We start from the raw sequence: 21,228 nt of genomic DNA, 5'->3' as shown, positions 1-21,228 counted from the left end.
AATATCGCAAAATTCTACAAATGAGGCTCACAGCTAAATTTATAAAACATATTTATAAAGAGCAAATGCTGAATATGAAATTCAAATTGAAACTATGCAAATTTTTAAAAAAGTTTACCATGTGAAAGTACAAAATTCATTTGAAAGTACAAAGTTTTCATTTTAGCTATTTAAGCAATTGTATGCTTTTGTGTGCGCGGTGTTGAGCTTTTTTTTAGTTATTTATATATTTCTTCTTTTTTCGTTTGCTTGTTTGTTTTGTTTACTTATTGGCATTGTTCTTTTCATACATACATACATATTTATAAATATTCACGCCGAACTAGTTCATACACCAATAATTTAGCAATGCTTCCGCAATATTTGTGAACATATTTTTCCAACGAATAAATAAAAAATAAATAAAATAAACGGTGTTTCACAATTTCAATAATGGTGAAGCAAAAAAAAACGTATTTATTACAAATGAAAATAGATATTTGTTATTCAACAAAGATGATAATATTTTTTTAACTAGAAATTTGCGAACTCTATTATACCAGAAATATCCATTTATATGTAGTGATTACCATGCAGAATCGCTTTGTTTATCTTCGAAAAGCAGGCGATTTCAAAAGCTCTACGCAAACTGCACTCAATCGCAAATTAAATTATATTATTTACTTAAGCACACATGTTTGTATGTGCATACATAAGTACGTGTAACAATTTAATGCTTAGCAAACTACATATATGCCTTTGGACAGCTCAATTAAATTTGTATAATCTACAAGCAATTTATAATCTTCTGTTAACGGAGCAATTAGTAGATAATTAGTGGATTTGTTAAGTTTTTAAATATGAAGCATAACAAAAAATACGAGATGTAAAACAAAAAATATTTTCACATTTTTCTATTGGAAGCAATCTCACCACGTTATTCGCCTGCCGTCAAACAGCATTCCATAGTGCACTGCCCTGAAAATCATCCAAAAAGTCATCAAAGATTTACGGCTAATTATCTTATTCTTTTATTGCCTCTTCCATTATATTTTGGGCCTTTGGTTCTTTGTAGTTTTTATTAATGACATATCTAAATGTTTCCATGTTTCTTTTATATGCAGACGGCTTAAAAATTTATAAAACTGTAATAATCAGACCTCAACAACGTCGTGGTATGCTATGCCGTGATAAGAATCTATAGTATTCTAACTAAATATATATATATAAAAAGAAGTTACATTTCCTTGGTAATCTTATAACTCAAGAACCGCCGAACCGATGGATACAAAAGAGTTCTTTTCTATCTTTGAGGAGGTGGTTTGTGTGAAGTTTGATTGAAATCGGTGCAGACGTTCCTGAGTTATGACATTTTATGTGAGTAATGGTTTCCTCTCATACGAAATGCCTGTATGGGAAAAACAACAACAAATACACAGCCGCTTATGAGCGTTTCTGTTGTACTGTTGTGGTTGTAAGTGTACTATGTTAATATTAATTTTGGACGAAAATATAATAAAAACTGGAGCATTCAAGGAACTGGAAAAACATTTTTAACTTTATTTATTTTAGCATAATTTATTTAGCGTAAAAAATTGAAATGGAAATTAAAGAATCAAAGTTTAATTCCAAGTTTTTATCGGCTCTTTCACCTTACCTGTATATAGGTGACCACCACAATCAAATTTTAAAAAAGTACAGAAAAGGCTATTGTGATATTTTTAGAAAGTATGTTGAATGAAAAAAATCAACTAATTCAACTGTTTAAACATTTTACGAGTTCTATAGAGAAAACTTAGTATGAAAAATTTCTTGCGATATAAAAAAAACATTTTATGTATGGTGGTGTGAAGCCCACTGGGAATTGCTAGTATTATATAAAGAAATGCTCCCATGTGTAATTTTCTAAGTATAGACATTTAGAGCCACGCTCCGATCGGGCGCAACACGATCCAAGTGGGATCACTACCAAGAGCTAAAAAAGGAAGAGAGACGTATTATCCGCCAGAAAAAACGAGAGGCCGAAATACGAGAGTGCGAGGAGCTTGAGATGCTGGCCAATAGGAAAAACGCCCGAAAACTCTACCAGAAAGTTTAGCGGCTTACAGAATGTTTTAAGACCGGGGCGTTTTCCTGTAAGAACAAAGACGGCGATCTGGTGACTGACGTACAGAGCAATCTTAAATTATGGAGGGAACACTTCTCGAACCTGTTAAATGGTGAAAGCTGCACATGTCACAGAGAATGTGAAGATCCCGATACCCCAATCGCTGACGACGGAACTGTTGTTTCGCTACCCGACCATGACGAGGTGAGAATATCAATAGCGCTGTTAAAGAACAACAAAGCTGCGAGCGCCGACGGACTGCTCAGCTATTCAAACATGGCGGCGAGGAGCTGGTAAGGTGCAGGCATCAACTGTTATGCAAAATATCGTCAGATAAAAGCATACTCTGCCCAATCCATAAAAAGGGAGATACTGCAATGTGCGCCAATTATCGCGCAATTAGTCTTCTAAATATCGCCTATTAGGTACTAGCAAGCGTATTGTGTGAAAGGATGAAGCCCACCATCAACCAACTAATTGGACCTTATCAGTGTGGCTTTAGACCTAGAAAGTCCACAGTCGACTAGATATTCACAATGCGCCAAATCTTGGAAAGAACCCATAAAAGGAGAATCATCAATCACATATCATCTTTTCGTCGACTGCAAAGCTGCATTCAACAGTACGCAACGTCTGAACAAAACTAACACTCTTCAAGGCTCTCATCATGCCCGTCCTAACGCAAAAACGTGGACAATGACAACATCCGATGAATCGACGCTTGGAGTGTTTGAGAGAAAGATTCTACGCAAGATTTTTGGACCTTTGCGAATATCGCAGGCGATGGAACGATAAGCTGTATGTCGCGACCAAAATCGCGTAAGCGGCTATCGCGCCAATTAAGAAGAAGAAGAAGCATTTAATCTGTATCTCATACTTTTTCATACTTAATGAAATTTCTGATTTGGGAGTGATCTTTAATTTCACTTTTCATTTTCTTAATCATTCACATTTTTTTATCGCTGATAATAATTACCAAGGTGAATTCATTCGAGATGATATCACTGCGAAACAAAACTCAACATTTTTTGTTGTCAAAAAAAAATGTCAGACAAACGTGAAACAATAGACAATACTCAATTTTGCATTTACTCATAAATTCAATTTTTTAAAGACCATTAAATTTTCAAGGGACTAAATTTTGAATAAATATTTTTAAATAATTACGCTCACTAAGAATATGGAAATGGGAAAATTGAAAAAATATTTTTCTTAAAATTACTCTAAGCTCTCAATCCTTATCTGTAGATACTGACATTCTAGGGAGAAAAAGCAAAATCAAAATATAAAAAGAGAAATTTATTCCTGCACTACTGCTACTGCCGGTGCAATGTTCTCAGGTCTGAGCGTATATTATGATATTTCAAACCGAAATATTTTGTTCGTCTAATTATAGTTTGGTTTTAATACTTGAAATTTATATACTTGTACTGGATAATTCGGCTAGTTTAAAAATACTAAAAAGTTTCCAATAAAAACAAGTTTTCTCTGTACAGGGTTCGTTTTAAAAACTAAAATAAATTATAAAAATAAATTTTTGTCAATATATAAATGGTTTATTTGAAAGCGCAAATATTCCCATTGTTTATGATACACTATTTCATTCATTTGGATAACTCTCGTTTTCTCGTTTTCTAAGATCTGAATGATGGCTTCTGGCCCTATCTCGCGAATGGCTCGCTCGATAGGTCTAGAATTAAAATAACAACGATTTTTTTGATACTTCGAAAGTAAAAGCTTTTAAGAATATACTGTTAAATTTTTGAAAGGATATTCCCAGTATTTTCGATTATACAGCCGTTTTAGCTGATAGAGTCAGATTCTTCACGCGGCCACTCGCAAAACTTTAAACTCAATTATCTCCAAACAATTTTTTTGGAACTGGGGTTGTCAAAGAAAAAAAACTATTCAATCGAATCGTCTGAAATTTTAATATGTTGTTCACAACATCAATGACTATCGTCCGTACTTGAATCATATTATTATTTCAATTATTTCGTTTTTTTTTAATTAAAAAACTGAAAAAAGAAAATTTTAGAGTATCAAATTCCAAATCGTGCTATTTGGTCAAAATTTTTTTTTTTATTTTAATATAGTACGGTGCACAGCTACAGTCATACTGATTAATAATTTCTTTGTTTTTGTGTTTCAGATAAATAGGAGAGCCAAAATGGGCAACACCGTCCAGGTCCAATTTTTCGGGAGGGTCAACTTCAGCGCCATTTTTTTATTATTAAAATTAAAAATTTTTTTATGTAAAAGAAATTAAATAAAAAGCCTAACAAATTTAAATATCGTTTTTAATTTTTTTTATTGTAGAAAAGTTCCTGAAAATGCCCTAAATTTTCGAGCTCTAGACCACCGGGACCGCTTAAGGGCTTAAGAATTAATCGCCTAGCATCGGTACTTCACGGCACCGCACAATAAAAGTATAACGGCATCAAATCGCAGCTTATAATAATAGGTTGTGAATATCTATGATCCCTCTACCTCCTTCTGTTCAGGGTAGGGTTATTCTTTGTATGCATCAGTTAGGATATAATTTTCTATATCTTGTTAGGTGCTTTCGTGTCACTATTTCTATATTATTTAAATCTGTTTCCGACTATTTTAAAATTCCAAAAGAATATGTTAGTATTGGGATAGCATATGTAGTCAAAGCTTTGGTAATATTTTTAGAGTTAAGGTGTGTTTTAAGTATTAGAATGAGGCATTTTTCATATTGCTGGTACTCTGTTGAAATCCTAAATATTTGTGTGACTCGTTTGCTTCCATGTTTTCTAATGTTTTCTCGTTCAGCGTTTCAATTGGCATTTCTAATCGTTTTCCTTTCTCTATGTGTTGTGATTTGCACTTGCTCATTCCGAATTGCATTTTTAAATCTGCAGTTATTGTCTCAGTTATTTTAAGGAGTTCTCTTAGCGGTGTCTGAGTGGCTGCAAATTATTTAATGCCATCCATATTTAGGAGATGGTTCATTTTGTGTTTTGTGATCTTTCCTACATAGAATCTCTCTTGCCAACAAATGCTACTTTGGACTAAGTAGGCAACTGAGCAGTAAAGTCTTCTCTCGACGAACAAAACTAACACTCTACAAGGCTCTCATCATGCCCGTCCTAACGTATGGCGCAGAAGCTTGGAAGATGACAACATCCGATGAAGCGACGCTTGGAGTGTTCGAGAGAAAGATTCTGCGTAAGATTTTTGGACCTTTGCACGTTGGCAATGACGAATATCGCAGACGGTGGAACGATGAGCTGTATGAGCTTTACGACGACATAGACATAGCGCAGCGAATAAAGATCCAGCGGCTACGTAGGCTGGGTCATGTCATCCGAATGTATACAAACGCTCCGGCTTTGAAAGTATTCGATACGGTATCAGCTGGTGGTAGCAGAGCAAAAGGAAGGCCTCCTCTGCGTTGGAAGGATCAGGTGGAGAAGGACTTGGCTTCACTTGGTGTGTCCAATTGGCGCCGGTTAGCACGAGAAAGAAACGACTGGCGCACTTTGTTAAACTCGGCCAAAATCAAGTAAGTGGTTATCGCGCCAATTAAAAAGAAGAAGGCCTTTTCGCTTTTGATGCTGTATCCATAGCTTGTTTCATTTAGCGCATTTGCCAAGAGGTTTAAGCATATGCAAAACCATAACGCACTTAATGATTCGCCTTGGAATATACCTTTCTTGGTGGCTATTTCATCTGTAGTTATTGCATGCGCTGCTGTAAGGCTTATTGTTGTTCTCCACTTTTTGATGGTATCTGATAAGAATTTTATGAGTTTTGGATGTATTTTGTAGATTTCTAAAACCTTAATAAGCCAGCTATGTGGATCTGAGTTAAATGCTTTCTGGTAATCAATATAACATGTGTGCAGATTTCTTGTGTTGTGAGGTAGTTTGCTTTAATATCACAGAATCTTTCTGCTACCCTTCTGCTCATGTGTAATAAGGTTCTGTTGCATTAGATTATTGTATATTTTTTTCCTTACCATAGCAGATATTATTTTGTATAACGAGGGAAGTCACGTGATAGGTCGGTAATTGAACGGGTTTTTTGTATCAATATTCTTCGGTTTAATATAAGTCTTACCTATTGTTAGAAAGCTGGGTAGTTTATGTGGATGATCTATTACGTCACTTATTGCTATTGATAATTCAGTGTGTATGGATGTGAGATATTTATACCAGTAGTTGTGAATAAAATCGATTCCAGTAGTTGGTGAATTGACTAAAATTCGAAGTGTATTTCTGCCATGAAAAAACTCCTCATAAGAAAACGATTTGCAGTTTGGAGTCGGCTTAAAAATGTAGGTCCCTCCATTTATGGAAAAATATCAAGACGCGCGCCATAAATAGGAATAAAAGCTCAGTTAAACTCCCAGTTCATACTACAACAAAAACCATGTAACATAAACCTTCAAACTTTTTAAAAATGTTTTCAACATATCATCAAGCCCCATATTAGTATAACAAAGTTTCCCACAATACCATTGATTTTTGTCAATTTTTTTCGCTTTTCTGCCATACAAAGTACATGCCTAGCACCGTCAACAACAAAATTTGTGCATACAACACTAAAAATGTTAAAGATGACTAAAAAGAATTAATTCACAAGAAATTTTCATGGAGAGTTTATTATTATGGTGCATGACTCGTATCGTATGTACTCGAGTATATAGAGTTATTTATTATATATAATATTCAAATTTATTTAAGATACCAGCAGTTTTTTTTCACATTATACTTTACTCTCACAACTCTCCTTCAAACCCTTACGACTCATTCTAGCTGACTGACGTCTGGTAGGCTTTCGGTGCGTCGCATCTTCCAACGTTTCTTCTCATCTAACAACACAAGATTAACATAATCATTGCCATCTTCATCTTCGTCTAGCTCTGGCTTGTCCACCTTGCTCTCGTCCTTACCAGAAACCAATTGTCTTTCTACATTGTACTTCGTCTCAACGATTAATTTCAGTCGCTTATCATCGAATGATGAATCACGCTTGGAAGACGAGGGATAAAGTAGTGCTGCTGTCGACACATTCATCACCAACATCATCTTCTTCAGGCCTTTGACATTGGATACAGTTTTTGCTCTCAAAAGCGCTGCTTTCTTCTTAGGCACATGCTTATCGGCATACTGCAAGCGATGCTTAAATTTTAACTTTGTATTCAACAACATGCCTAGATAGCCGATCTCTGGCTTAACTTTCACCAACAAATTTCCCTCTTTCACACGCTCTTGTTCTATTTTCTTTATGCGCGACTTAAGCACTACATCAGTTTTCTTTTGCGCTAATTCTAGACCGATTGAGTTTAGCCAATCTTGCACCAACACCACCTCAGCATTGCTGGCTGTCTCGACGTCAGTCAAATGCCTTTTGATCACTTCTAATGCAATGTCATCGGCAGCACCCCCTACTTTTGCAACCTTCGGATTTTGCTGACGTGCGATTGCTTCACTTATAGAATTCCAGTGCGTTTGATTGAATGTAGGAATTTCTATGGCTTCTACAACGTCTTCGAATTCAGAGATGCTGTAAAGAACCGAAGTTGGCGTCGTAGAATATATCTATTTGTTTTTGAATTGAAAACCCAAGTGAAATATGTACCTCGTTTTTCGTTCGGGATTTTGCTGAAGGGCGTACATTATTTGCTCCCAGTCTGCTTTATTGAAAGTATTTTTCACATCCAACGTAAGCACGCGATAGTACTCTTCAACCCCATCTCTTATGCGTTTGCCTGCAATGGCTTTCTCCGAAACACTCTCTACCATATCAGTAGGGCCGGGGCCAAGCAAAACTCTTCTCGAGGTACTGGAATTTTGACTACCAATACTTCTCGTGTCCTCTTCATCTTCCTCCTCATCATCCTCTTCATCTTCCTCATCTTCTCTCTCTGTATCTTCGCCCTCTTGCTTACGCGCATATTTACCTTCGGTCATCTTCCTACTTTTTATTTCCTCTGTCTCCTCCTCATAATTTTCTTCTTCCTCTTCTTCTCTCACTCCTTCCTCCTACTCAATATGCATTTGTTAGTAGGAGTTAGTATTCAACATGAAAGTGTCAAGTTTAAAGGTGGGTAAGGAAACATTTAAATACATACATATGGGGAAAATATTTCGGTAGCGGAGTAGGGTTGTCTTACTGTAAAATGGGCATTGCATATGTATAAATATCAACTAAATATAAGCGAATATAAGGCTTTCGGTTTGTGTAAAACTAATTTTATATACACACATACATGTACACTTGTACACACTCCGTTATAAATATATACACACCATTATATAATTATAGCACAAGGACTAATTGACAATTAAGTTGTTTCTCATTTAATTTTAATATGAAAAAAGACTCAACAAATTTTGGTGAAAATTGAGATTATTGAGAAGTTTTGACAATTTATTGCTTCCTATTTCATGTTTTTTATGAAAATATATTGTAGTTCATTCTCTCAGAAAAACTATGCCATATATATCTAAATTCAAACTGTGTGCAAGTCTAAACAAAAACTCTACAAATTTGTATCAAAATTTAAATTTCTTTTTATCATAATTTTTAGAAGAATTTCGAGTACGCTGTTTTATAGCTTATTGAATTTTGATAAACACAAAGTATGAAGGGCTCAAAGTTTTTAATAATTTTTTCTTGCCGACGTTGTTGGATGCTTTCTTCTAAAGGGTGTTTTTTAAGAGTTTGAGAATTAGTTTGAGAATTTAAAATGATTATACAAAAAGGAAAGGAAATATTATTTGAAAAATTTTTTCTTATCATAATCTGGTAGATAATTTCATGGCATTCATTTTTTGAATATGATATCTGGTATATGCCCACACCGGTTACGAGTTACATGGTCCATGGGATCAGTAAAATTGTTTACTACTTCTTCGAATGAATCTAAATAATAAATCGAAATGAGCCCAATCAACAAAAATAGGATGGAAACGATTGTCATTTCGCTTCAATTCTTGTATGAGTTTTATTTTTTTAAACACATAAGCCAAGATTCTTATATGAAATGTTCCACGTAGAGGAAGGACATGAGCCAACAAGTTGAAAACGACGACGAATCGACATTTTCTTTAATATTTCGGTCTATGAACTTCGCGAAAAGATTAATTTTTTTTTTTTCAAAGTAAACTTCCGCAAGTTTTAACTCCAGAATATTAGAAAGTTTGCAATGTTGATGAAAATTAATTAATTTTTTTTTTTTCATTTTCATACAAAAAAATTATGTGCTTAAATAAGAAACAAATAAGTTGTCAAAATTTCTCAATAAGTCTCTGTGCAATAGTTATTTAATGTACTATATGTGTGAATACAGTTAGTTTTTATATACATTTTTATCAGTGCAAAAATCAGTATGCCTATATATGAGGTATGTACATCACTCTTTATACAAAAACCAATTTATACTGTTTTCCCATTGGAATTATATAAGAGTTATTTTACTTTAACAGCCGAAGACCTTTGTTGCTAGCGCTGCTAAGCAGTTATTTGTTAAATAGTTTATTATTATACAAATGTTTAAAAATAAAATAAATAAAATAACTATTTTACTTTAAGACTTCCCCAAAAATATTTCAGAAAATTATGAAGATTTGCGAGAGCTGGACAAATTTGAAGGTACCTCCCAAAATCGAGTTTTTATAAATAAAACTATATTTTAAAAATATTTTGTGTACAAAATCTCCGCAGCTGGTCGAAGAGTTTAAGCTTAAAAGTACTGCATAAAATAATTTTAAAATTTTATCAATGGAATTATCAGATGGTTTATGCTGGTTTTAACTTCTTTGGAAATAGGATTAAGAAAAACTTAAATAAATCAGTCAAATCTTGGCCGACTGAGGCCTCAAAGCTGTCATCAGAAATATATCATCTCACTCTTTCCATTTCTTTAAAAATGAACCCATTCACGTCCACTCAATTTTAATTTTTGGTGTGTCTAAGTGGCGAGTCCGCCCCCAGCGGTCTCTGAGGTAACAGCCAAACAAAAAATGCCAGCTAAGCATTCCACATATTATAATAATATTTTTATTACTTAGTATCATATTATCTTTGCACAAAGATTTCGTGTGAGAGTAATTTTCTACAATATTTTGAAACTCTATCGGCTTTAAGAAAGCCATTTTATTCAGACTTTATAAAAAAGTGGCTGAAACGACCCAATGGATTAAAGTGTTCCACAAAATATTCCTCGCAAAATTTTATTATATGCACCTGAACAACATATTTCTATCCGATATGTATTTTAACTCTGTTTTTCATGTATTCTATAAACACTAAGGCAAAATATTGAAAATTTAAAGAGGCAAGAAATTTGAACCAAGAATGCAAACCGATTTTGAAGTTTTACTATATGGATCTAAGTCTTTCATGCAGAGTTGGAATCATTTTGCCCTCAGACAATGGCCCTCAAATTATTGCACGGTGTTATCGATCAAACATTTAAAACCAAAAAAACTATAATTTTCGATCGGAAATATAACTACTAACAAATTAATTATTATTTCAGAGCACAAAAATAACACTCGAAAAATGAGTTTTATTTCTGATCAAATAAGTATAAATTGATTGATTACATTTTCTAAACAAAGTATGATCGTATGTATGACTATATTTTCTAAACAAAGTACTAAAACTCAGAAATTTTAAAGTATTAATATTGACCGCTGATTAATAAAAAGCCAACAAGTAAAGCAGTCGCATACATCAAACGGTTGCATGGAAATCTCGTAGTTTATAAATAAATAAATTTTTATGTATACTTACAATTTCTTATTCCAATATTTTATTTTTCTTAATTATTCAATTTTTCAAATAAATACAAAGCCGACAAAATTTCACTTAGAAAAACAATAACAACAAAGCATACGAGTATTAACAAAAGCAGCCAATAAAAAGCAAGCCAATCATTCAAGTCCACTGACCTTCCAGTAATCTTTGTCCCATGTGGGGAACATGCGAGTAAAGACACGCGGCTCGTTGCCTTGGGTGATCCGAATTACGCTCACAGTATCAACTGTACGATCGGTAGGTTCTTGTTTGATATATTTCTGAAAAAGGAATGAAAACCAATTATGAAATTAGTAAATTTTGTCGATGAAGTAATTTGAATTCGCCTTTAACGGATTAGCTTTTGTCCTTTTGAGTGAAGCCATGGTTCCAATACATTCCTCAGGCTTTTATTGAATCCTAAATTACTCCCTTAACCCTTAAAGGGTAATATTATTTTACATACTTCCTCCAAAGTAATCTTCGTAGGATCAACGCAGTCGCTTTTATTTTCGAGTTTTTGTATGAAAAATGTACCATAAAAGTTAGGCACACTATATTTAATAGATAATAATAGATCTTAGCAGGAAAGAAAAGAGAGTATAATAGAGGCAAGCGAAAGGAAGTTAAAGCAGCTCCATGAAGCATTTAACATTTGGTAGTCTGAGAGTTAAAGCTTAAGACTATTTGGTGAATGGATCAAAACTTGGAAGCACTTATTTTGCCAGACAGTAGCAACTCGTATTATATAATTCTCTCTCAACTGCTCCAAACACACTGCCTGCCTCTTCCTGATGTCAATCGTGGTCTTGCTAGTATTCCAGATGCATCAGCTCACCAAGTTCACTGGTCCAAGTCCTTTGATTCAAAACGGATTATATATTTATATACCTTTGCAATGTTCATTCTTTAAGCTTTAATTCATACAGCGGTCATTTTTAGTTCATTCGACATTCTTACTTCGAGCTCATACCTTTCCTTTCATTATATGAGTTGTAGGTAGTTTGTAGGTTGGTAGGTAACGAGATTGACGTCAGGAAGGATGGTACTTGGCTTTCATACATTTCTATTTATACTTATTGTACCCTCACTGAATACCCCCTTTCTCTATGCCTACAATTCGCAGTTACTACCTTTAGAGAACAAACCTCTTTACCAGATATTTCGAACTCAAATCTTGTTCCTTTTAATACAACTTATAAACTTCCATGGTGCAAAATCCTGCGAATAAGGTAGATGGTCAAGACCAGGATATGTGCTTGGCTAGAAATCTCTTGGCAGCTAACAAAAATTTGTCGCTTCAAATTTCAAATCGGGTTTCTGTTATTTTTTCATGAAGTTCAGCAAGAATCAGTAGTACTTGATTATAGTCCCATTTCAAGATTAATCGCGTGAGCCAAATTACACACTTCTGGATATTGTCATAAATGGATCACCTTGAAAATGCTTTAACCACTCAAAAACATTATTACCTTCCACTTCGTTATTTCTCTCTCATTAAAACTACTAATGCCACTGAAAGCTACGCCAATTCGGTCACAGAAGCGAAGGGTACAGAGATAGAGAGAGATTTCCAGCTACATTTGACGCATAAGTATTTCTACTATAGCAGTGTCAGTCTCATTATTTTAAATCCGCACATTATTTTTTTCACAAAATTTCATCTTTCTGGTAGTAATCTGACATCTGAGCATTATTTTTTAGCCAACATTTTTAATCAACCCAACTTATATTTTAAAATTCAAGAATATGTACATGTTAATTAATAAATAGAATGAAAAAAGTATTTACCTTAACCATTTGCAAGATTTTAGCATTTTCTTCCACAGAGGCTCCTGATCCTACCCATAAATAAATTTCATCACCGGCATCCAGCAGCATTACATCATCCACATCGAGATCCTTAATAAAGCAAATTAAAAATGAAGTATGCTTTATGGCGAACTAAATCTTATCCGATAACTTACCGACTGCTGAAAATCACGGACCTCTTCCACCTTGGTGCGCCAGGCAACCAATTGGCAATGGAAAAGACGTGGCTCAAGCAATGGCGCTCCTAAATTGCTCGCATCGCGATCATAGCCATGCAACTCTTCCCAGAATTCAGACGGTTCAGAGCCTTCCTCTATAATCACCACCTTTCCATGAGGCCAGTAGTGCGTAAAACGTTCATTGGCAGATGTTTTTTCAAAATCAGAGGCACCCTACATAAGTCATATGAATTGCATCAGTACCGTTTTTTTCAACATACTCGCAAAGCGCACAAACCCACCTTTCCAATCCAAATGTATACCTTGTGGTCGAGCGTGACCAGTGCAAATACATCACCTGAATTTAAAGACGAAGAACCACATTCGACCTCACTTGCGTGCACATCACTAGCATCGGTGCCACGTACGCGAAAGAGTTGTGCACTTTTTGGTTCTTCGGTAAATGGTGTAATCAGTTTACCCTTGAAAATCTTTAATAAATGACGTGGTTCATGGCTTTGTCCTGTACGCACCAATATGGCATTCTCCTCCTGTGCCATAGCCAAACCATCATTGAAGGAACGCTCCTTCACCGCCTCACTAGCCTTTGCGCCCTCCCAAACGTAGATGAGTTTGCCAGACTCGCCACTCTTAGCATTGTACCTGTATGTGATGATGTAGGCATACTGCCCGATTAAAGGTGTGGTACCTTCGAACTCTACAATAGTGCGCACCACATCATCATCGGATTCCGAGCTAAATTTTATAATATGCTCGATATCATATTCGCCATTGTCAGGCATGAAAGCAATGGCCCGTCCACCGCTCTTCTTCAGATTCTGCATAACCGAATCGATATCATCAGGTTCTTCGTAATCAGAGTCATCGGTGCTGTAACCCAAAGCAGTGCGCACCAAATGCTTATGATATATACCCTGATCTTGCCAGGTGGTGAAGTATTGTTTAAAGGGAGTTGGTTCGCCATCTTCAACAACTCGATGCACTTGTGTCCATTTCGGATATGATTTGGTCTCTAAAAAATTATCAGCAAATACCATAGCGCTGGTCCTTTCTCTTTGTGTGGAACCGCGCCCAACCCAAACATAAATACCCGAACCAGTGTCGAGAATGAAGCTATCATCTGTATTGAGCATCTCCTGGCGAAGAGGCTTTTCAGATATCTTGTCAATTTCCAAAGAACCACTAGCGTCAGACACTTTATAAAGTGTAACTGCTTGGATATCGGCCGCCTCGAAAGCTCCATCCTCCTCGTCAGCGGTTTCATCTGGCACTTCATCAGCTGAACCTGAGCCGAGCGTAGAGAAAAAGTGCTCTTTTGCCACATCCGATGAGAAGGTATCTATAAAAAAGCATTGAGTTCATTTTGCATTAAATTAGTATTTGATTTTAGCATTAGTAGAGTGCTATTAGAGCAAAGTGCTTAAAGTATGATAATAAGACAATATAGAAAAGATTTATTGATTGGTGATTTGAAGGTATATATGTGAGGTCTCGATCGCAATAGTTGACATTCGTGTGAAGCATAAAAATCCTTTTTAGCTGACTCAAAAAATGTCTGCGTTCGTCTTGAAAAAACAACATTTGCGAGAAGTCAGGCTTCATCATTACCTTTCACAAAACAGTCCTGCTGAAACGTTTCGTATATTGACCAATATTTAGGGTAATCACGCCCCAACAAATACATTTTGTAAAGAGTGGTTTCGACGTTTCCAAAGTGGCAATTTCGACGTGAGTGGTAAAGATCGCGAAGGGGCACCGAAAAAATTCGATTATACTCTACTACAACAATTTTTGGATGAAGACGTATGTCGAACCCTTGGTGATATATCTAAAGAGTTAGATGTTGACGGATTAATCGTCGGTAAAAGTTTGCGCGGTACGGTTTAGATATTATTCACTACTAACATCTCGGCATCACTTTTGAAAGACCCTTTACAAAGTAAATGACATTAAATTGAGGTCACCGCATGTTGAAAAATTATGACTTATTTTTTTTTTTGTTATATTATTTTAATTATTTGTTTATAAAATTATGTTTCATTCTTTATCAAAAAGCCCATAAATCCAATTTTCAGACTTCGGGCAAATTAAAAAAAAAAATTCAACGAATTTTCACTAAATTTGCTCATTTCTTAGTCAGAATTTTTTTAAATGTTTTTTTTTTTTTGCTGAAGGACTAGTGCATTTTCTCTATACAACAAATACTCCATATTTTTTTATATGAATCTAAACACCTAACACCGTTAGCAAAAAAATGCCCAAAATAAACGTGATTTTTGAGCCACTCCAAGCTTACACTTTTTTATACCAAAATTCAATGGGCCATAAAACTGTGAGACAAATTATTATTTTTTTAAGTTCTGATAAGAAGTTTGAAATTTTGATGAAAATTTGCAATTTTGTATAAAGTTTGAAACTTTGATTAACATGATGTTTGGAATATCTCGTGGACTTTTGCAAATTTTTTTATTAATAGCTGAGACTTATGCTCAGTAATCGCTGAAGGTTTCATAGTGGGATTTCATTAACTCTTCGAGTCATATTTAAACGCTTACGGCGAACCAGTGAATAATCAGTGCAAAGTACTGAGCTAGCGGAGCGCTTGCATATGTACTCTTATATTACGTGCATTTACAAATCGAGCGAGACGTCGGTCCATACACTAATAAGCAGTTACAGTTAAACCAACTTTCAAAAAAATTTAAGATCATATCAAAAAAACCAAGATCGATTGTCATAGCATCGTTCTGCTACTTAGCCTTCACAGTTCTTAGTTGCTGCTTCTTAACAAAGCATTATTTACTCACTTATGATCCTTATCCTTTCTTTAGGAGTTACTCTTTTTTTCATTACTCACCAATAATGTTCACTTTCGCACGTCCATGATGGTCCTGATCACGTATTTCATTTGCAGCGTAAATAGCCTTTAGTCGCTCCAAACGTTTTGCATTCTCACCCACATATACGAGTATCTCTTCGCCCGCATCCAAAATGAAACAATCGCCACGATTCATCGACGTTATAGACAAAACCACTTGTCGCACCCGCACATTGCGTTTGCCCTTCACCTGGAAGAGACGCTTTTCGCCAACAGCATTCACATCAACATGCTCGAAACCAGTAGCCACACCACCCTTCTCGTAACGTACACCTGTATGGAAGCAAATTAATTACCCAACCAGTTTGTTGCCTCTCTCATACCATCACAGATAAAGACTCGACCAAAGGAGCGGAAGGAGCGAGATGTATGTACATATACATGCATATTATGTATGCATGTATATATATTAGCAATATGCTGCCGTTGCATGGCAACTCAGATGATTGGTGAAAAGTGCAATTTCATGGAATTCTTAATGCAATGCAATTTATATTTGCATTGCGTCGATGGCCCGATCCACCATTAACACCCAAAGTTGCCGGTCACCTGCTCAAAGTACACAGCACACTACTTCGCGTTCACCAATGCATAGCAGCTAGCTGCCCGAACACACATTGCGGAAGTGCATTGCGCCTCATTTGGTGGAGTGAAACTTTTTAGTGCGTTCAAAGAAACTTACCATTTTTAAAGTAGCTAAGAAACAATTGTGATTCATGATCTTGAACTTCGCGATGTTGCACTGGTACACCTTCCAATTGGTCGTCCAGTTGAACGGTGTAAATGGCCGCAGCACCAGCTTCGTCAGTGGTTGTTTCAGCACCTAACCAAAAGTGAATGTCCCACGAAAGTTTTTGGCTCTTTGGATCTTCGGTAGTCTAAAGTGTGGCAGGTGTAAGAAAAATTCACAAATGAGTAGTAAAAAGAAAATACCTAAGTGCGTATGTTTCTATATATATATATATATATATATATGTGTGTGTGTGTGTGTATTGGTTAGAAGTGAATGCAAGAAAAATGGCACAAGCAATGAATTGCTTGAGTAGTCAGTTCAGTTTGTGGGTGGCTCTAAGCCAAATTTACGCTGAACAAATGCAAAGTTTCGCAATGTTTAAGTGAAAAAGTATGTTTTTATGCAGTAAAGGATGCAGGGGAAACTTCAAATACTTTTATAATATTTCATGGATTTTCTACTTGGTGGCCAATGCTTTCGGTCGCTCAGGTATACCAAGTCGTAGTGAGAATGTATAGAATGAGTTTCCAATTGGAAAACTCAAGTTAGGAGCAACACTTTTGGCATTACCGCTAATGAGCAAAGAAATACTGGCAATTGCGAAAAAGTTGCACACTTGCATTAGGAATGCGGAGGAATATATGTACCTAAATAGATATTTTATGATTATACTCGTAGGTACATATACGAGTGCAGGTACAAATACGCACGGAATATTTAGGAGCATATTTGGAAATACACTAATGCTAATGGAAGATTCTAGTTTAGTTTGGTAAAAAGATTTAATGCGAATATATATTATATCAGTTTACCCATTAAATCCGTTTATTTTGAAGTTTGAGAAAAATAATGCGAAATTTATTTCAGATACTCTGATGATTTTTATTCTAATAAGGAATACCAACTGACTAGTGTAATTATTCAATTTACATCAAATTAATTTGAATAAAGTTAGAAATCAGTGCACATCAATTCAAGATGGGTAAATGAATGCAGGAGGTCGCGTTCTCTTATCCACAGTTTGTTGGGTCGCCGAACTCTCTGGAGTGGAGGGAAATGAAAAATCGGATGAGTGTGCAAGGAAATACTATGAGCTTGACCTTCAGTGAGTGGTAGTGTGTATAAGCATTTCTCAAAACGAACAATACACTGCGAGCGACTAAAACGTAATCGCGGAAACCAATAGAAGGTGGTTTCTGACTACTAACTGCAGAGTCTCCAAAGCGCCTAAAAGAACAAACCGTGTGCTTGGATTCAACAGCGTCCTAACAGTTATTATAATGGGTCACTTCATTATTGGCACCCTAGCCAGTAAAATGGGTGTACCTCACAATGACTTCTGCAGGAGTTACGGAAATGAAGAAGAAATTGAGTCGGCACAACACTTCCTCTGTGAATGTCCTGCACTTCAAAGAAGCCGTGCCAAATATCTTGGCGATCATTTTTTGTAGACCTATGAAATCTGCAAAATGTCTCACCTTCCTAAAAAGATCTAAATGGTTTCAGCAATTTAGTTAGGGGATGTAAACCAAATTAATGTATTACGAAGGGCCTTCAGGCTACCGAGTGGCTTGTTTTAGACAAATTCAATAAATTTCCACTAATTAGAAAAATTTTATATTTTAGAATTGAATCAGGCGAATCTTTTTGTGCAAATTTGCTAAGCGTGCAGATTGCGTAATTCAGTTACGAGTTGATTTCAATAAAAATTTCAGGCAATTGTATTAAAATTCACTGGGAATTGAATCACTAAACCTGACCGAATATAACAGATCACACAAGGAAATGCCTTGACTTTCGTAAGTTACATATTTCATTCGGTTAAATTTTATTACTTGGGTAGCAAGTGGCTCTGAAAATTTAACTGGAATAACACCAAAATCGTGAAGGAAACATTTACTGAATTTGCATATATATTTAATTAATATTTGTAGGTAGGTGGTAACCCTTTTCACAATTTTACTTCCCGATCAAAGTATATTCAAATGCCTTTCATTACCTTAACACATTTGTATGAAAGGTTCCCGGAATAAAAGGGTTTTATTCTTATTTTTTATTTTTTTATTTTAGTATTTTTTGTTACTATATTAAGTTTAGTTATTTTTACAACTTCGAATTATTTGTAACTTTCTTGTTTGTTTTAATGCATATGAACTTACCTTTAAAATAATATACGAGTCTCCTTCGTAAAATTTTCCATAGTAAACATTGGGATAAGCGACAGGTTCAAAATTCTATAATTAAAAAGAAAATATGGAAAAGATTTAGTGACGTAAACAGTACAAAGTAATAAAATATATATTTTTTTAATACTTATTAAAATATTTCAAGCAGTTTAAGAGGACGGAAGAGTAAGCAAATAGAGCGGTGCTGATCTTTTAAGCCAGGTCGGAAGGACCGAATTTCCAAGAGAAGATATTTTGATGACAGAAGCTAACCTGTGAGGTCCAGCCGAGGTACGGCCGCTGTTGGAAAAAACACATTTTCTATTATTTCAAAATGCTCTATGTGCTCAATAGGTATTGAACTTAGGTCGGACAAGATACATTTTTTTTAATTAAAAAATGGAGGAAACTGAAACTAAAGAGTCTAAGCGCAATTTCAAAAGCAGAATTAGTAATTATTTTTTTATTATATTTTTTTTTATACATTGAATAAAAATAAAAAAGTTATTTTTTTATAAACAAGTAGTACCCTTAGGAAGATATTTTTTAGGACCATGTAAATGGCAGTGTGAATGCATACCAACGCTCCGGCTCTGAAAGTATTCGAGGTGGTACCAGCTGGTGGTAACACAGGAAGGTCTCCTCTGCGTTCGAAATATCAGGCGGAAAAGTGCTTGGCGTCACTTGGTGTGTCTAACTGGTACCGGTTAGTACGAGAAAGAAATGACTGGTGCACTTTGTTAAACTCGACCAAAATCGCTTAAGAAGTTATGCGCCAATTAAGAAGAAGAAATGGCAATACCCAACGGACTAATTATTGCGGTTGTATACATATTATATATGAGTATAGGAATTGAACTTTCGCTGGATGATAACTAAATACGATATTTTCCTTTTTTTACTTTGCGCGCAATAATGAAAGCTCAATAAAATAATAATGAAAGTCCCTATATTGTTTTTCGCAATTATCTCTTTGGAAATCAATACACATCTGCATGCACTTTAATCAGTTCTCAAAACGCTTTTGCTAGACAAAAGTGGATATCCCCAAAACGTACTGTTTCAAGGCTTCAACAGTTTTTCATACCTTGAAAAACTTTGACTTCTCAACTTATTTTTTGTTGTCGGGAACAAAAAGAAATCATTAAATGTGAGCCTATCTTCTTGTAAGGCGGATGTCCTATTAGTTCGATCTTTTGAGGGCTCAAAAACTATTTTGTGTGTGTCCATGCGTGACAGGTCGCATTGTCTTGATGAAGGATGATTCGTCTTCGGCGGTTGGATTTCCTCTATCCTCCAAAATCAAAGAGTATTCATTTTGATGTAATACCACAGATGTGCAATGCAATAGATTTCTCGATTCTGTACTCCTCTGTTATTCATTGTGGAGCAATACAAGAGAGTGGCATGAGTTTTTAGCAATAAAAGAAGTTCCTCCGTCATTTGTTCTTATTAATTCCATAACAAAAATATAGTTCGCTCAAGGGGAAAAGGCATATTATTATATGCAATACAGCGTGAACGCTCTAAAGGGTGAACACCCCAAAACGTGAACAAACATTTTTGTACATTGACTACTCTAAAACGTGAACAAACCCAAAAACTCTATATGTAACATGAACAATAAACGTTACAATTATTTGAATGTATTTTATATTGATCTCAAGTAATTTTGAAATTAGGGAATCGCCTAACTATAAAATAGGCATTTTATTCGTAATTGCATGTAAGGAGTAAAATATTTCAGTCGCGGTTTTTATTTTGCAAAGAGTGTTTCGTCTTATGTTTTCTGGTGAAAATGAGTTCTAGAAAATCCGTGTGCTTGTCATTAAAACAAAAGGCTAAAATTCTCGGCTTTTTAAAGAAAGGCTCATCTGTCACGATTTTAGCAAAGAAATAATGTTGCTAAATCAACAATTTGTAACATTAAAGCGAAAAAGCAAGTGATTTTAAAATGCGTAAACAACACGTATTGTGGACCCGGAAATAGAAAAACACTGCGTTCTTCAGACTAACTCAAAATGGAGTGAGCTCTTTATCGTTGGTTTATCCGAATACGAGATAAAAACTGGCCAGTAAGTGATCTAATGTTGAAAGAAAAGGCAAAATTTAAAGAAAATGAAGCAAACTTCTTCGCTAGTGATGGATGGCTCCAAGTATGCAAGAAGAGGTACGGTATTCGTCTTCTTAAAATATCAGGCGAAAAACTTTCCTCGCAACCTCAGCTAGTGGATCCGTTTAAAGAAAAGCTTAGAGCTAAAATGGCCGAATTGGAGTTTTGCAACGATCAGTTATATAATGCTGATGAGTCGGGGATATTCTGGAGACTTTTGCCAGAGAAAACGTATGCGTCAAGTTTGGAGAAGAGAGCACCACGGGTAAAGTCCGAGAAGCAGCGAATTACGTTTTTATGCTGTTCAAATGTCACTGGATGCCACAAGCTTAAGCTTTTGGTAATTGAAAAGGCGAAGAATCCACACTGCTTTAAAAACTTTCAGTGTCCCACCGACTATAAGAGCTCGAAATCCGCCTGGATGACGTCGACTATTTTCAAGCAATGGTTTCATGAGTCATTTGTTCCACAGGTGAATATTCCT

General features: G+C 35.3%; 1 protein-coding gene across 1 annotated transcript in view; it reads right to left on the bottom strand.

Moving 5' to 3' along the window:
• LOC129252962 (gelsolin-like) overlaps positions 1-21,228 on the bottom strand; it is an 88,454-nt gene that overhangs the window by 451 nt on the left and 66,775 nt on the right. The window contains exons 3-9 of the mRNA XM_054891163.1: positions 18,626-18,700; positions 16,416-16,611; positions 15,713-16,006; positions 13,137-14,194; positions 12,832-13,068; positions 12,656-12,766; positions 11,020-11,145 (exon numbers count right to left, since the gene is read on the bottom strand). Of these exons, the coding sequence (XP_054747138.1) occupies positions 11,020-11,145; positions 12,656-12,766; positions 12,832-13,068; positions 13,137-14,194; positions 15,713-16,006; positions 16,416-16,611; positions 18,626-18,700 (2,097 nt within the window). The remainder of the gene's footprint in view (positions 1-11,019; positions 11,146-12,655; positions 12,767-12,831; positions 13,069-13,136; positions 14,195-15,712; positions 16,007-16,415; positions 16,612-18,625; positions 18,701-21,228) is intronic.

The sequence above is a fragment of the Anastrepha obliqua genome, chromosome 1 (assembly GCF_027943255.1).
Source record: "Anastrepha obliqua isolate idAnaObli1 chromosome 1, idAnaObli1_1.0, whole genome shotgun sequence".
In the NCBI taxonomy this organism is placed as follows: domain Eukaryota; kingdom Metazoa; phylum Arthropoda; class Insecta; order Diptera; family Tephritidae; genus Anastrepha; species Anastrepha obliqua.
This window is presented reverse-complemented; position numbering and strand designations above follow the sequence as displayed.